Source organism: Pongo pygmaeus, chromosome 10 (assembly GCF_028885625.2).
Source record: "Pongo pygmaeus isolate AG05252 chromosome 10, NHGRI_mPonPyg2-v2.0_pri, whole genome shotgun sequence".
Classification (NCBI taxonomy): Eukaryota; Metazoa; Chordata; class Mammalia; order Primates; family Hominidae; genus Pongo; species Pongo pygmaeus.
This window is the reverse complement of record NC_072383.2, coordinates 119924230-119942247: the sequence shown is the minus strand read 5'-3', so window position 1 is coordinate 119942247 and position 18018 is coordinate 119924230. Positions and strand designations below refer to the sequence as shown.

The 18018-nt window shown below is 46.3% G+C and overlaps 1 protein-coding gene across 1 annotated transcript in view; it reads right to left on the bottom strand.

Annotated features, from left to right (window-relative positions):
• The window catches only part of P2RX7 (purinergic receptor P2X 7), a 56450-nt gene that overhangs the window by 16395 nt on the left and 22037 nt on the right, over window positions 1-18018 (bottom strand). The window contains exons 2-8 of the mRNA XM_054444658.2: window positions 16937-17105; window positions 15753-15821; window positions 10875-10947; window positions 9312-9408; window positions 6427-6507; window positions 5683-5812; window positions 4247-4383 (exon numbers count right to left, since the gene is read on the bottom strand). Of these exons, the coding sequence (XP_054300633.1) occupies window positions 4247-4383; window positions 5683-5812; window positions 6427-6507; window positions 9312-9408; window positions 10875-10947; window positions 15753-15821; window positions 16937-17105 (756 nt within the window). The remainder of the gene's footprint in view (window positions 1-4246; window positions 4384-5682; window positions 5813-6426; window positions 6508-9311; window positions 9409-10874; window positions 10948-15752; window positions 15822-16936; window positions 17106-18018) is intronic.

Genomic DNA, 18018 nt, shown 5'->3' with positions numbered 1-18018 from the left:
AAGTGATTATTCTGATGCAGGTAGTCAGTGGGCCATGCCCTGAGAAACATTGGGCCTTGAACAAGTGTGTTTTTCGTACACTGGAACGGGTTGAGCCCCCAAATAAAATATGTTCAAGTATCTAATCCCTAGTGGCTGTGATATGACCTTATTTGGAAATACAGTGTTTGCAGATATAATTAAGTTAAACATCTCAAGATGAGATTATCCTGGATTTAGGGTAAGCCCCAAATCTAATGACTAGTATCTTTATAAGATAAAGGAGAGATCAAATCGCTTGAGCCCGGGAGGTAGAGGTTGCAGTGAGCCAAAATTACGCCATTGCATTTCAGTCTGGGAGACTGGAGTGAAACCCTGTCTCAAAAAAAAAAAAAAAAAAAAGAGATTGAAGACATAGAGACACGGGAGAAGGCCATGTGAGGATGGAGGCAGAGATCTGAATGACGCTGCTATAAAGTTATGGAATGCCTGGAGCCACCAGACGCTGGAAGAGGCAAGAGAGGACCCTCCCGTAGAGCATCAGAGCCGAGTGTGGCCCTGCTGACATCTCGATTCCAAACTTCTGGCTTCCAGAACTATAAGAAGATTAATTTCTGTTGTTTTAAGCCACCGCATTTGTGGCAATTAGTCATAGCACCCACAGGAAATTAACACAGACACATACTCCTGCTGGGCCTGAGAAGCGCGTCGTGCATTCTGTGTGGCCTGATCCACTTCACACAGGTCGTGCATAAGCGGAATCACCTATTCACTGAATAAGGACTTTTCACCACAGATCATTTTGTAAAGGACGGAATTCTGTAATGTGATCAACTTCTTCAACTTCCTATGTTTTAGAAAGTTATATTTTCTGAAATACCTCCTATAGCCTGTAATTTCCTTCTCTTTTGTGTGTCTGCTGGAAAATAATTTGTCCACTTACCCATCAGACCTCAACAATTTATTTACTTATTTATTTATTTAAGGTTTTTTTTTTGAGACAGAGCCTCACTCTGTCGCCCAGGCTAGAGTGAAGCGGCATGACCCCGGCTCACTGCAACCTCCACTTTCCGGGTTCAAGCAATTCTCCCTGCCTCAGCCTCCCAGTAGCTGTATTACAGGCACCTGTCACCATGTCCAGCTAATTTTTGTATTTTTAGTAGAGACAAGGTTTCACCATGTTGGCCAGGCTGGTCTTGAACTCCTGACCTCAGGTAATCCTCCTGCTTCGGCCTCCCAAAGTGTTGGGATTACAGGCATAAGCCACTGCTCCCAGCCCTCAACAATTTATTTTTGGCCAAAGATTTCTTCAGGTGCTCATTCCAGACAACAAATGCTCTACCACTTTGTTCTAAAAGAATATTAACATCATAATTGGCTCAGGCCTTCAGAGGGCTCCGATCTCTCCAGGAGCAGATGTTCTTGGGCTCAACTCAGCCACTGGAAGGACATTTGCTGACACCTGATTGGTACACTGCCCCGCATGCTTCTGCTGACAGCTAGAAAAACACCCTGGAAGGGCAGTCAAGGGACCATTCATCCTGTCCTCTCTTCTTACTAATGGCCATAAGCCTATTCAGCACAGCTGCAGGGGATGATCAAAAAGTTATCACAATTAGGAGCTGGTTTCATTGCCTTGGATGAAATTCCATTGACCCAGAGGAAGCAAAAAGCATCAGCCCACCTTTAAGTCAAGGGTTTCAAACTCAAATGCCTACAGGGGCCAGGCAGATGACAGAAATGAGTGATGCGGGCCAGGTATAAGCACTAAGGAGTGGCGGGGACAGTGAAGAACCAGAAAGCCCAGCCCCTTTCTAAATAGGACCACTGACACTCAGCTCCAGCCAGTGGCCACCATGTAAGATACGGACCTTGGGTTGTCAAATAGTTTAATTTTTTTTATCAAATAGTTTAATTTTTCAAAAAAGCAGAAAGTCCAAGGTTTTACATAGAATGTCTCAAATTTTATTTTTGTTTATTAATTTTTGAGACAGGGTCTCACTTTGTCACCCAGGCTGGAGTGCAGTGGCACAACCACGGTTCACTGCAGCCTCAACTTCCCAGGTTCAAGTAATCCTCCTGCCTCAGCCTCCTGAGTAGCTGGGACCAGAGGTGCATGCCCCCATACCTGGCTGATGTTTTAAAAATTATTTGTAGAGATGGGGTCTCCCTATGTTGCCCAGGCTAGCCTCAAACCCCCAGGTTCAAGTGATCCTCCCACCTTGGCCTCCCAAAGTGCTGGGATTATAGGCATGAGCCACCGCACCTGGCCTGTCTCAAGTTTTAAAACATCATGCAGGCCAAAAAACAAAAAAACAGAAACAGAAACACATTTAAGGGGCTGCCTGCCAGTTTATGAGGTTGCTTTGAGTAATATATAAGGAATACTCCATCATATACAGCATATGCAGAACTTTGCATAAGATCTTTTCTACTGAAGACAGTATTTCAAAGCCCACGAGGAGAACTCCCACCCAAGTTACTTCAGATAATAGGTTGGTATGAAAGGAATGATGCAGTAGAATGGACAGAAGGATTAGGATCCTTAAGGTAAGAATGGGACTCACTGGAACAATAATAGATGACTTTGAAAAAGCACCAAATAAAAATCCTACAAATGAAAATTATAGGCCAGGCGCAGTGGCTCACACCTGCAATCCCAACGCTTTAGGAGGCCAAGGCAGGTGAATTGCTTGAGCCAGGAGTTTGAGACCAGCCTGGTCAATGTAGTGAGACCCTGTCTCTACAAAAAGATTTTAAAAATTAGCTGGGCATGGTGGCGTGCACCTGTAGTCCTAGCTACTCAGAAGGCTGAGGTGGGAGGATCGCTTGAGCCTGGGAGGCAGAGGTTGCAGTGAGCTATAATTGCACCCAGTCCACTCCAACCTGGGTGACAGAGTGAGACTCTGTCTCAGAAAAAAAACCAAACATTATAACCGTAGATATTTTTAAAAATAAAAAGCATATGATAAAATGTGCACAACTTTTGATTCAATAAGTCTAGAAACTTATCCTAAGGAAGTAACCTGGAATTCAAAGAAAAGTTTATGTGCAAAGATGCACACTGTGGTTACTTGTAATAGAAAAACTGGAAGCAACTCAAATAGTCAATCATGGAGGCGTGGGTGAGAAAATCATGAGATGGGAAGGAAGGGATGGAGTGTGAGTGTGGGGTCAGAGTGATGTGAGTTAGAATTATTCAGCATGTACTATCAGCTGTGGGTCTTGGGCAAATCATCTTCCAGAAACAATATCTTCCTTCCAGGGTTGTTGGGAGATTTAGGGATGGTGACGGGGAGTGCTTGGTGTATGGAAAACCCTCCTTGGGCCGGGCGCAGTGGCTCATGCCTCTAATCCTAGCACTTTGGGAAGCCAAGGCGGGCAGATCACTTGAGGTCAAGAGTTCGAGAACAGACTGGCCAACATGGTGAAACCCCGTCTCTACTGAATATACAAAAATTAGCTGCGTGTGGTGGCACATGCCTATGGTCCCAGAAACTTGGGAAGTGGGAGGATCGCTTGGACCTAGGAGGCAGAGGTTGAGTGAGCTGAGATTGTGCCACTGCACTCCGGCCTGGGCAAACAGAGTGTGATTCCATCTAAAAAAAAAAAAAAAAAAAAGAAAAGAAAACACTCCCTGAATTGTAGCAGTTGTTATTTGTTCACTTACAAAATGGAAAGTTATGATCATTAATGTGATGATTACAAAGAATTTTGAGTGACTGGGGTATGAAAAACCCCACAGAATACCACGAGAGAGAGAGATATATATGCAATGGTCTCACAGGAGCTGTATGAAATAATTGGTACAGATGAGGAAAATTCCCCCAAGGGTTGTTATTGATTATTTCAGGGTAGAGGAATTATGGGTGATTTTGATCCCCCCCTATGCTTTTCTGTTTCCCAATAGTTTTGTTTTATAAACAGTGTGCATCCGCCTGTAATCTCAGCTACTTGGGAGGCTGAGGCAGGAGAGTCGCTTGAACCTGGGAGGCGGAAGTTTGCAGTGACTGAGATGGCGCCATTGCACTCCAGCCTGGGTGACAGAGCGAGACTCCATTTCAAAAAAATAAATAAGTAAAAAATAAAGAGTGTGTGTCTCTTTTGAGAATTTTAAAAAATTATGGAAAAAATTCAGTTATCGCCTAGTTCTTAGAGAAAGTCTTTTTTCATTCATCTTGTTGCCTTGGAAACCAAAATTAGTCTCATCAGTTCCTGGGAATGCGATTCAGCCACTGGGTGAGTTTGACCTGGGCCTTGGAGTTACCTGAAGTTGTAGCCAGGGTACAAGGACACGTTGGTGGTCTTGTCGTCAAGGCGACGGAAACTGTATTTGGGACGGCAGTGATGGAACCAACGGTCTAGGTTGCAGTCCCAGTAGATCTCAATGCCCATTATTCCGCCCTGAAGGATCAACAAGAGACAGTCTCTACGGCTGCTGGGTGTGAGTTATGCAACCGCCAGACATCTCCCTGCATAGCCATGATTGCTTAAGGTTTTTAGAGGAAAAACGCTGAATTGAAGAACCGTATGTACAGCCCCATCTAACTCGCACAAGTGTTATTGTGGCAGCCACCATCGCATCTCCTCACTCTCCCTACCCCCATCTGGGACACATCACCGTTAAACTCATTGTCCTAAAATACAACTTTCAACAGACCACTCCTGTACCTAAACACCTTTAATGCCCCCCACGCCCCCATTAAAGATCAAGTCCAAACTTATTAGACTGGAATTCAGGGAACTCTATCAAATATCTTTTCTGCTTTACCTCCTAGTACTCCCCTAGGGAAAGCTCTTTGCAGATGCGATTACATGAAGGATTTTTTTTTTTTTTTGAGATGGAGTTTCCCTCTTGTCACCAAGGCTGGAGTGCAGTGGTGCAATCATGGCTCACTGCAACCTCTGCCTCCCAGGTTCAAGCAATTCTCCTGTCTCAGCCTCCCGAGTAGCTGGGATTACAGGAGCCCACCACCACGCCCAGCTATTTTTTTTTTTGTGTGTGTGTGTTTAGTAGAGATGGGCTTTCACCATGTTGGCCAGGCTGGTGTTGAACTCCTGACCTCAGGTGATCCGCCCACCTCAGCCTCCCAAAGTGCTGGGATTACAGGCATGAGCCACCGTGCCCAGCCTAAATGAAGGATCTTGAGATGGGAGATTATCCTGGATTATCCAGCTGGTCCTTAAATGCCCCCTCTTGTAAGTGCTCTCTCTCTTTATAAGACAGAGGCAAAGAGCGATTGGACACAGGATAGGGAGTGAAAGTGACCACTGAGGCAAGATGTTATACTGCTGGCTTTGAAGAAATGCAAGGAATGCAGCTCCAGAAGGTGGAAAAGCTGAGGAACTGGATTCTCCCCTAAAGCCCCGGAGGGAGCATAGCCCTGGCTCAGGGAAAATCATCTCCAACTTCTGATCTCTGGCAACATAAGCAAATATGTGTTGTTTTAAGCCACTAAGCTTTGGTAACTTGTTACGGCAGCCACAGGAAAGGAATACACCAAGTAGCTCTCACTTATAAGATTGTTTTGGGATTTGACGAGGTAGCGTAGGTAAAGTCCTTAGCGCAGTAGGTGGATTTACTAAATGCTCAGTAAATGTGAGCCACATTATGAAGACCCAGTGGCCCGGCCTTTTGGCTGTTTGACATCCTCCATCCCCAGACACACAGCCCCACATCCCAGTGTACAAAGCACCACCAACCTGAATTGCCACATCTGAAAAATTATCGCCTGTTTCTCGGAAGATGTCTCCTAGTCGGAAAATGGGACACTGTGGATTCTGAGTCTTGTGGAAGGTACAAGTGATGTTTAAACCTGGCAAGATGTTTCTCCTGTGCATAATTAAAAGCAAACAAACATCTCGATTGAAAACAGATCTGTCTCTTTCCCAGGAGTGAGCCAGTGTGGTGGAGAGGTTCCATGAAAGCCCCAAATGATCCCTGCCTCCTGGGACCCCTGGGCAGTGGCCTCTTACATTGGACCAGGGTTGATCTGTGTGACCAATGGCATATGGCAGAAGTGTTGGGGTCTCACTCCCAAAGACTGTGGCTTCCATCTTGGTTATACTCTTGGTTGCTTGCTCTGTCTCTCTTGGGTCACTTGCTCTGGGAGAAGCCAGCCACCATATATCAAGGATACTCAAGTGGTCCTAGGGCGAGGTTCACGTGGTGAGGAACCGAGCCCTCCCATCAGCAACTGTGTGAGAGCTTGGAAAAGGGTTCTCCAGCCCCAGTCAAGCCTAGAAATGACTGCAGGCCTGGTTGACAGCTTGGCTACAACCTGACAGACCTTGAGCCAGAACCACACAGCAAAGTCATTCCCAGATTCCTGACCCACAGAAACCATGGGAGACAATAGGCGTTTGTTGTTTCAGGCTTCTGAGGTTTGGGATAATTTATTACGCAACAGTAGATAACTAAGACAGCCAGGCAGCCTGGGCACTTACGTGGTGTAGTTGTGGCCGGGGAAGTCGATATTGTTCTTGATGAGCACGGTGAAGTTTTCGGCACTGTTCAAGAGAGCAGGCCTGGGAGAGAGACAGGCAAAATTGCCATTAGTGACTGTGGTGACTTAGGGAGCCCATGGGCCAGTGGGACCAGAGGCTTCTGGTTTCTTGGCTTGGTCTTTGGGATGCATGAAGAGAAATGGATACAGCAAACCTAGTGGGCAAAGCATTCTGAAACTCTCCACAAAGCCCCTCCAGCTCCTCCAAGAATTTCTCCCTTCTTGAGATCTGGTATGGTTTGGCTCTGTGTCCCCACCCAAATCTCATCTTGAATTGTAATCCCCATGTGCCAGAGGAGGGGCCTGGTGGGAGGTGACTGAATCATGGGGGCGGACTTCCCCCTTGCTGTTCTCGTGATAGTGAGTGAGTTCTCATGAGATCTGATCATTTAAAAGTGTGCGGCACATCCCCCACAACCCACCTCCTGCTCCATCATGGTAAGATGTGTTTGCTTCCCCTTCGCCTTCTGCCATGATTGTAAGTCTCCTGAGGCTTCCTGTTAAGCCTGTGGAGCTGTGAGTCAATTAAACCTCTTTTTTTCATAAAGTATTCGGTCTCAGGTAGTTCTTTTTTTTTTTTTTTTTTTTTTTTTTTCTGAGATGGAGTCTCACTCTGCTACCCAGGCTGGAGTGCAGTGGCGTGATCTCGGGTCACTGCAACCTCCACCTCCCGGGTTCAAGCGACTCTCCTGCCTCAGCCTCCCGAGTAGCCGGGATTACAGGCGTGTGCCACCACACCTGGCTAATTTATGTAATTTTTGGTAGAGATGGGGTTTCACCATGTTTGCCAGGCTGGTATCGAACTCCTGACCTCAAGTGATCTGCCTGCCTCAGCCTCCCAAAGTGCTGGGATTACAGGCGTGAGCCACCGCACCTGGCTAGGTAGTTCTTTGTGTGAGAACGGACTAATACAAGACCCAGTGGCATTTACTGTGGCACCTCTCACACTGATGTAATTACACATTCAGGTATGTACAGAGGTTGAGACTTGCTCCGTAATTGGGACTTGTATTTTACCTAAAACTTAGCAAAGTCTCTTATGCGTAGTTACGTAGTTATGTATGAAATAAATATCTAACACCTACTACATGGTGATGGATGTGTTGAATGAATGATTAAACGAACCATTTTAGCTAATTCATATAATACATGAGAAACTGAAGTTCAGGGAGTTGCTTGCCCAGGTCACGTCAAAATCCAGCCCAGAGGCAGGCACACTGGAGATGCAGTTTATTTAATGAGTGAGTTGATGGCAGAGCTGGAACTGAAACTATAGTCAGTCAAGGGCCACTTGTCTTGAACAAGGACTACTTGAGTGGAGGCTGCTGTATCTCCCACAGCTGGGTGATTCCTTCTGTGACAAAGAAATGCCCCTGACCTAGAAATGAACCTGAGTGGAGCTATTAGCGATTGAGAACCATGAGGGGTGATGCTGCTGAGCGCACCCCCCATCTCGGCATTGGAAAACCTTCGCCTGAGCCTTCTATAGGCCAGCTTGGGGCAGTTTTCTCTTTGCCCCACAATGCTGAGGGAATGATCCTGAATCACGTCGGTCTAGAACTGCGCTGTCCAATATGGTAGCCACTAGACATGTGTGGCTATTTAAATTCAAATTAAATTAAAAATTCAGGCTGGGAGCGATGGCTCACACCTGTAATCCCAGCACTTTGAGAGGCCAAGGCAGGAGGATCGCTTGAGCCCAGGAGTTCAAAACCAGCCTGGGCAACATAGCAAGACTCTATCTATCTATCTATCTATCTATCTATCTATCTATCTATCTATCTATCTATCTATCTATCTATTATCTATCTATCTATCATCTATCATCTGTCATCTATCTTTCAAAAATTCGGTAGTCACATTTCATGTACTCAATAGCCACATGTACCTAATAGCTGCCCTATTGGACAGCACAGATACAGAAATTTCCATCACTGCATCAAGTTCTATTGGATAGTGCTGGTCTAGAACCACCACACTTCTAGGGGCAGATTGTGTGTGTGTGTGTGTGTGTGTGTGTAAGCCAGGCATGGGGCTTACCTTACAATAACTGTACAAGTATCATCTCATTTAATCCTTACAACAGCCCTATGAAGTTGGTGAAATTGTTATTCAGCTTTTACAGGTGAGGACACTGAAACTCAGAGAGGTTAAGCCATTTGCCCAAGGACACACAGCAAAAATGTGTTAGAGCTAGGAATTGAATCCAGGTCTTTCTAATTATTCTCTGCTGAAATACATCAGCCCTTGTGGCTTCTGAGATTTAACATTGTGACTTTGTGTATTGAAGTGAAGCATCAATACAAGGAACCACCAAATCTGTATGTCATTGTAAGCATTTAATTTGAGAAAACTTCCTTTCCCTCCCCTCTTTTACCCTCACCCCTTTTCCTATTTCCTCCCCTTCCCCTTCTCTTTCCTTGCTTCATCCTTCCCTTCCATCTCCCTCCTTCCTTCCTATCCTTAATCACTCAGTATGGACACTGACAAGTCAGAAGGGATCCTGCTGTGGCACTAGAGGAGGGGGTCTGGGGGTACCCTGGAAGATCTGGGGGAGGGAAGGGGGCCAGGGACACCCAAGGATGCTCAGGGTAGTAGCTATTTACCAGTTGGTACAGGATTGTTATAATAGTTTACCAACCACCATGGCCCTCCCAGAGACACTAGTTTGTGCCAAGCAGTGCATCCAGAGTGCAGGGGTCCCCAAGCCGGTAGGACCCAGGACTTTGCAGGGCTGTGCTGAGAGGGGAAGGCCCAAGCAGCCTCGGCAAGGCCTCATCTGGTCGCCGCTGAGGGCCACTGTGTCTGTCTCCCCATGCGACTCACCGGGGTGCCTCTTCCACTGCCTCGATGGGGCACCAGGCAGAGACTTCACAGGTCTTCTGCTTCCCTTCATATACTACACACCTTCCGGTCTGAATTCCTATAGGGGTCAAAGCATCGTAGAACCACAGATGTGAAAGAACTGCGGAGAGGATGTTCTCCAGGAGGGACATCATTAACTCAACCCAGGCGAGAGACTAGGCTTTGACCAGGCTTTCCAACCCACGCAGCTTCAGCTTCCATCAAGCCCATCCTAACCACAATGAACACAAGGCAAGGCAAACAAGCAAAACATAATAAAGATCAGAGAGAACACAGAAAGACTGTGGATTCTGCTGGCTCTTTTGTTTCTTTACAAGAAAAGGTGCCCATGAGGGGAGCGAAACAGGTGTATGCTCTCACTTAGTATAAATGGACTAGAACATGGCTTCTCAAAGGGGCACAAGTCCCCCAAGGGGTACACAGCCTGTCCAGGATGTGCAAAGCCATGAAATCAGCATGGCACATCTTCCTGGAGTGTCAGGATGATTAATCAGTTTCCAAGGGAGAATTAATTAAATAGTGAGCAATGTTAAAAAAACTTTTATACCAACTCAAATACACATACAGTATGGAGTAGAATGCAGTAATGGGCATATGCCTTTTTGTGTGTGTTTGCATTATAACCACTGATTTTTTTTTTTTTTTTTTTAATATTTGCAGTATTTTAAAAATTGCCCTATGCCTTTTTTTGTTTGTTTGTTTGGTTTTTTTGATGGGGTCTTGCTCTGTCACCCATGCTGGAGTGCAGTGGCACGATCTTGGCTCACTGCAACCTCTGCCTTCCAGGTTCAAGTGATTCTCATGTCTCAGCCTCCCAAGTAGCTGGGATTACAAGTATGCACCACCATGTCTGGCTAGTTTTGGTATTTTTAGTAGAGACAGGGTTTCACCATGTTTTCCAGGCTGGTGTCGAACCCCTGACCTCAAGCATCCATCTGCCTCACCCTCCCAAAGTGCTGGGATTACAGGCATGAGCCTCTGCACTCGGTGCCCTGTGCCTTTTTAAGTTAAAACGTGAGATAAAGAAACTCTGCAGGTATCTCAATAGCACTGCTCTTAGATATAAATAAAATCAAATGAAAATAAAATAAAACAGTACAAAAAATGTTTAAAAAATAAAATAAAATAAAAAACAAAAAAAATTCTGCTGGTTAATATGGGTATTGCTGCCAGGTTCCCTGGGGGTATAAGTTTATGGTCCTCAACCTTTGAGGAAATTCAGGGGGAAAGTTTAGAATACTCAGATGATGCTATAGGCCATGTGAATTTTCTACCAATTAGAATCCTGAACCTGCTAGGTTTTTAGGAGCTTCTTCTCTCACTGGAAAACTGGAGTCATGTTTACAGTCAGCAGCTGGTCTGCTGGGGACAGAGCCGAAGCATGGGCAGACTCGCCTATGGCTTGGTGATGGTGGAAGAGGGCAGCTGAGAGCAGAGGCTGAAGACCTGAACTGGGCATCACAAATGTCACCAAGATGCCAGACCATCCACCCCTAGGGTCTCGGGAAAAGAAACAGAAGGTACCTTTGCTCTGCGGGTCCATCCATCCCTTTTTACAACCTCGGTCAGAGGAACAGAGCGTCCTGCGGGTGGGATACTGCAGATAGAAGGATGAGAGAGTGGGGAGTAAGTGACGTGTGTTACTAAGACGTGGAGAAGCAATTCGATATCCACCAGGATGTGCACACGAAGGCTTATAGCAGCACTACTCAGAATCGCCAAAAAAGTGGAAACCACGCAAGTGGCCACTGACGGATGAATGGACAAATAAAATGTGGTACATTCATACACAGAATCTTATTTAGCCATAAGAAGGATGAAGCGTTGACACAAGCTACAACATGGATGGACCTCGAGAACATGATGCTGAGTGAAAGAAGACAGACAAAAAAGGCCACACCATGTACGATTCTATTTATAGGAAATGTCCAGAACAGGCATCTATAGAGACAGAAAGTAGACTGTGGCCAGACACAGGGGAAGGGGAGAATGGGGAGTGACTGCTATCAGATTTTGGGTTTCCTTTGTAGGTGATGAAAATGTTCTGGAGGCTGGGCACCGTGGCTCATCACGCCTGTAATCCCAGCACTTTGGGAGGCCAAGGCGGGCAGATCACCTGAGGTCAGGAGTCTGAGACCAGCCTGCTCAACATGGTGAAACTCCGTCTCTACTAAAAATACAAAAATTATCAGGCATGGTGGTGCGTGCCTGTAATCCCAGCTACTAGGGAGGCTGAGGCAGGAGAATCGCTTGAACCCAGGAGGCGGAGGTTGCAGTGAGCTGAGATTGCGTCACTGCACTCCAGCCTGGGTGACAAGAGCAAAACTCCACCTAAAAAAAGAAAGAAAGAAAGGAAGGAAGGAAGGAAGGGAGTGAAGGAGAAAGAAAGAGAAAGAAAGAAAGAGAAAGAAAGAAAGAAAGAAAGAAAGGAAAGAAAGAAAAAGAAAGAAGAAAATATTCTGGAATTAGACGGTGGTGATGGTTGCACAACTCTGTGAATATAATAAAAACCACTGAATCGTATGTACACTTTAAAATGGTGGGGTTTACGGTATGTGAATTATATCCCAATACAAATAAATAAAAATGGGAAAAGCAGAGGTCTGGGCAGCTAGGGATCACTTTCAGGGATGTTGGCTGGAATGGAGGACAGGCGGCTTGGTCCAAGTGGCCTTGTGGCTGAAAGGACTGAGCAGGGCAAACAGGTGCGGGGACTCAGCAGGACACATGGAACTGAGAGACATTGGCCAGGACACTCGCCTGGCCCAAGAAAACGAGACCAGCTGGGTCTCAGGGCTGAAGGACAGAACACGGAAAAGAGAAATGAGCTGCCCTGATTTATGCATATTTCTCTTCCTGTTTTCTAGGGAGCAGGCTTCATGGCCAGTCTTGGGGAAGCCAGAACGTGATATAGGTGTGAAAATAGCCTCTGCCCCTTGTCATCTGTGCAATTTGTGGCTTCTACAGTGATTCAGGTCAAGGACCTAGGTCTTGGACCCAGGTATATCTGGTTCAGCAGTAGCTGCACCATTTTCTAGCTGAGAGACCTTGGCCAGCTCACTCACTTCTCTGAGCCTCAGTTTCATCATCTGTAAAAGCAGGGTGAACAAATTTGTCTTTTTTTTTTTTTCTTTTTTGGAGACAGAGTCTTGCTCCGTCGACCAGGCTAGAGTGCAATGGTGTGATCTTGGCTCACTGTAACCTCCACCTCCTGGGTTCAGGCAATTCTCCTGCCTCAGCCTCCTGAGTAGCTGGGATTACAGGCATGCACCACCACGCCTGGCTAATTTTTGTATTTTTAGTAGAGACGGTGTTTCACCATCTTGGCCAGGCAGGTCTTGAACTCCTGACCTCATGATCTGCCCACTTTGACCTCCCAAAGTTCTGGGATTATAGGCGTAAGCCATCATGCCAAGCCAACAAATTGTCTTGCATGGTTGTTGTGAAGATTAAATGAGTTATGAAAAGAAAGGGTTTAGCACATAGTACATGCTTAATGAATGTTTCTTGTAGTTTTCAAACTCTCTCATGATCTCTTTATTTCCCAGGCTGCCTTGTCACGTGGCATGCCGTTGGTCTCCACCCCTTGTGGCTCCCCAAATTAGATTATGAACCCTTTGAATACATAGCCAAGGTCATCTCTTTGTAGCCCAAGTCCCTGGCAAATAGTAGGTCTTGATAGTCACGGAAGGAATGAATGTGTGATCATTCACTGTGGCTCATGGAAAGTTACATTTTCATTATCAACTGGAGATGAATCTCAGGAAAGAAGAGAAATCAGTTTTATTTTGCTCTCCAAAAGGAATTCTAAAATTTAAAAAAAAACAGCATTAGTTTTGTTTTAATCTTCTCTTTTGTGATTGTTGCATGGATTAAAGATGGCCACAAATTCTTCGTCACTTTCTCCATTGAGAGGTGGAGTGTTTCCCCTACTTTCTGAAGCTGAGCCTATGCTGTGACTGCAAAACCAATAGAAGCAGCAGAAGGAATGCTGTTGCCAGTTCCAGGCCTAAGCCTTAAGAAGGCCTGGAAGCTTCTATTTTTTTGTTTTGTTTTGAGGAACCTGAGCCACTATTAGAAAGTTTGACTACCCTGCTGGAGAGACAATGCTGACAGACCTTGAAGAGAGGGTAACTCTTAGGGGTTCCCAGAGAGGAAGAGATGTCTAGCTATCCCTGGGTGCCAGTTGAGGCTCCAAGGGATGCCAAACCCAGCTGCCATCAGACTGCAGCTCCTTGAGAGATCCCTAGTGAGACCAGCAGAAGAACCATCCAGCTGAACTCAGTCAACCACTGAACTGTGAGAGTTAATAAAACGCTTGTGTTAAGCCCGCCATGATCAGGGTAGTTTGTTTTGCAGCCACAGATAACTGGAGCAAATATCTATTCATGTTAGTGTGTAACTGGAACTTGGTCATATTTACCGAGACAACCCGAGATAGAGGGGTGTTGATGGGCAGAGAGGAGGCAAATGCCCAATTAGACCAGCCCAAACCAGCCTGGAGCATAAGTTAAAATCCCAAAGAGTCACATGTGCTCTCTGGGCTGGTAGTGCCTCCATGGAGCCTGTTGGGTTCCAGCCACTCTGAGTGACATCCTATTTGAGGAATAACATGTCATTGAATCATAACAACTGACATTCATTGAGTGCTTATAATGTACCATGCCTTGTTTTAAGCATGTCACAGGTATTCACTCATTTGTTTCAATGATCCGAACAGCTAGGTTTTATTCTCAGCCCCATTTTACAGATGCACACAACTTGGCACAGAGAGGTGAAGAGTCACCTGCCTGAGGTCACAGAGCTAAGAATTTAAGTTTTGAACCTTTAGCAGTCTAGCTTCTGAGCCCAGGCTCTTAATCTCTGGGCTATCCTAACTCTTTTTCTTCCAAGTCTCAATAAGTCCAAAAGTGTCTTTATGTGTACATGGAGGTAGAGTGTGGTGTAGAGATGACCAAAGGATGGGACAAAAGGGAAACAGGCCCCCAAACTGGATTGGAGACGGAACACTGCTGGGGAGGGAGACAGAAGGGAGCGCTTGGCTGGCCTGGCTGTCAGAGGTTTCATCTGAGCAGCAGGGACAGTTAAGGGGTGATGAGGACAAAACAAATGTAGAAAGCTCTCCTTTTAGAGGGAGTGTTATCAAGATAGACACCAAGGGAATGTTATCTTGGTTCTGAGTTTGGGTACAAATGATGGCAAAGACTGTACTCAAAGACAGCACTTTTACCCAGAGGTCCTGGACACTCAGGAAGCTAGACCTTATTGCCAGAGTGGTCCCGTGAGCAAAACCCCACCGGCAGGGCTGGTCCTGCTCATCAGTGGAGGATCTGGCTGGGTATCACTAGCGCTGCTGCAACCGTCAGTGTTGGAAATGGTCCCTGGTACAGCACAGTTACGTTACCTGAGAGGGAAGCCTGGGAGGTTGGGAGTTATAGGTAATGCCTAGCAGTAACACGCTGGTATAGATAAACTTAGAAGAAAAGCTGGTTTAAGAGCAGAGAGCAGGATGGTGAGGTAAAGAATAGGACAAATACAGTTTTTGTTTTGTTTTGTTTTGTTTTTAGAGACAAGGTCTCACTATGTTGCCCAGGCTGGTCTTGAACTCCTGGGCTCCAGTGATCCTCCTGCCTTGGCCTCCCAAAGTGCTGAGATTATAGGTGTGAGCCACCGTGCCTAGCCCAGAATAAAGCAAATATGATTTGATAGGGAAGAAGCTCTTCCAGAAAGAGGCGGCTCTTTGGAGAGGGCAAAGCCAAGTTGGAAAGATCGTCTGGGGTGGTGGCAGGGAGTCATGGGGGCACATGCACGTGATGGAGAGGCTGAGACTCTAAGAAGTGGATGAATGAGCAAGAGAGCTGTGTGCTAGGGTTTTCCAAGACCAGCCCTGCAGACAGTTCACTGTGAACCGTCGTAGGAGAAGCTGTCAGTGAGGACACTCAGGTCCTAACCCTGGCTCTGCCTGCAGCAAGCTGTGTGACCCTGGGGAAGTCACAACCTCTCTGAATCTGTGTTCTGGTTTGTAAAATGCCATTTTTCTCCTAAAGTCATTGTGAGCCTCAAATCAAATGTGAAATGTTGTGCAAATGCCAAGAATCACCATTGTCATAAGCTGCGAAGAGAGCCAGAGATAGAAAGAGCAGGGTTGCTGTCTGCACGGGTCCCTAGTGCTAGAACCAGAGACCGAGGCAGGCAGACAAAGATCTGGTGGCCATGGAGGGACATTGCCACATGTTCTCTCTTCCTCCACTCAGCCCAGCCCTACCCCACAAAAGAGGCAGGTGCTCAGCAAATATTTGTGGGCTCAAATACACCCCAGGGTCCTCATTTCTGCTTCTTCCAACTTGCACCTCCCCCAGGAACTCTTACGACCTGACCCACCACTCCAGGTCCCCTCCTTACCTCAGGACACAACCGCTGCTCTTGGCCTTCTGTTTTGAGAAAGTTTGTCATCACGAAGAAAGAGTTCCCCTGTGGAGAAGGAGAGGCTAAGAAAATGCAAGGCCTTTGAAAAGAGAACTACTTAATTATAATAATCCAGCTTGCTGGGCGAACCTCTCCACTTTTCTAAGCTTCTAGAAATCAGGATCTGTGGGCAACTTGGAATATGCCGAGGGGTTAATATCAAAGCTGGACGAGCAGCCCTGCTGAGCTGAGGGAGGGTGAAGGAGCATTTGAATGGGTTGAGGAGTCATTTATCAATGCAGTCTCAAAACAGCCTTTTCCTGTTTTTCTTTTTTTTTTTTTTACACAGTAAAATCTCACTAAATTGAAACTCAAGAGACCTGGGGAGGCGAGGGTAGGGGAGCAGGCTTCATCAGAATACTGTTCAGATTTTCCCAGACTTTAATGAAAGGGCACTAGGGCATCCCACCACCTGAGCAATCACAGGATTTTAATGACCCACTGTTAGAAACAAACAGATAGCAGCTTGGGCTTTATGGGTTTTTGCAAAGCATTTTAGCTCCCCAGGCCGCAAACATGCCCCTTTGTTCCTCCTGCCCCCTTATCTGTTTTTTGGCCTCCTCAACCCTACTTTAATTTCTCCTTTTTGGCAATTCTGCTTTCATTTTCCCTGCTTGCAAATTTAGAAGTCACACGCCTTCTCTCAGTGACCGATGCCTTTCTTCTTTTTGTCATTTACATCCTTTCTTTGTGGAAAAATGTACCCAAGAATGGTCTCCTGGAGTCATTTTTGTTGATGAAATGCTACACAATCTAAAAGGGCTGGTACTCTTTGGTAGAAAGTTCTCTGTCCTGAATCTAGGCAGACCTTGCTGGCTTGGTGGCTGTGCCTCTAAAAAGCTGTGTATAAATCAAGCATGAGTGAATCAAATCCTGTTTTCAATGCACCAGGACATGAGGCTATTTTGAGAAACCCTGTAGGACTTGATAAAGCAAAGAATCATCTCCTGGATCTCACCCAGTTTTGCAGTTTTTAGGTTTTCTCAGTTGGGATGTTCACAGAGCTTTTAAAATAGGACCAGCGTTTTTTCTGGAGTGAGGCTCCAGATCCTAGGGGAAAGGAGCAAGGCCCTGGCGATGGTGACCAGCAACGAGCCTGGGAGATGCTACGAGGTGCTTACCTGCAAAGGGAAGGTGTAGTCTGCGGTGTCAAAGACACTGTGCACCAACTTCTTCACTCCGTTCTCCACGATCTCCTCTTTCACCTCTGCTATCCCCTTCACCTTGGTGTGCACAGAACTGATGACAGGCTCTTTCCGCTGGTACAGCTTGTCACTCACCAGAGCAAAGCTAAATGGAAGACATGGGAAAGCATCAACGGGAGGCATAGCACAGCGGGTTGGGATGCAGGCGTTGGAGGATGCAGGCACTTCTGTTCCAATCCTAGCTCTGCTGCGTGACTTGCTTCCATGTGACTTGTTTTCCCTCTCTGGACAATGGGAAGAATAGTCATACCTGCCTCATGGATTGTGAGGATGAAATGAGGGATGTCTGCAGAATCCTTTGCCCAGTATCTGGCACATGGTGAGCACTTGCTACAGGAAAGCTACTGCCCCCAATCCTATTCTTTAATATTCCCTAACATGGACCCTCATAGATAGGAGAGCTTCTCAAGTCATAAAGTCCCGACCTGGTGGGTTCACCAGCTTTGTCTGGAGGCTCAGTAAGACATCAGCACCTTCCAGTCTAAGGCTGTATCTGGTGCATTTTCAGAAACACCCACCTGCTTTTTATCAATAACATTGAAAATGGCAGCTGCTCTCTCCTTTTTTTTTTTTTTTTTTTTTTTTTTGAGACAGAGTTTTGCTCTTGTTGCCCAGACTGGAGTGCAATGGTACAATCTCGGCTCACTGCAACTTCCACCTCCCAGGTTCAAGTGATTCTCCTGCCTCAGCCTCCCAAGTAGCTGGGATTACAGGCGTGAGCCACTACGCCCAGCCTCTCTTTTTTTTTTATTCCAGAGAAAGGGCCTTGCTCTGTTGCCCATGCTGGAGGGCAGTGGCGTGATCGTAGCTCACTGCAACCTCCAACTCCCGAGCTCAAGTTGATCCTCCCACCTCAGCCTCCTGAGTAGCTGGAACTACAGGCATGTACCACCATGCTCAGCTAGTTTTTATTATTTTTTGTAGAGACGGGGGTCTCTTTATGTTGCCCAGGCTGGTCTCGAACCCTTGCCCTCAAGCGATCCTCCTGCCTGAGCCTC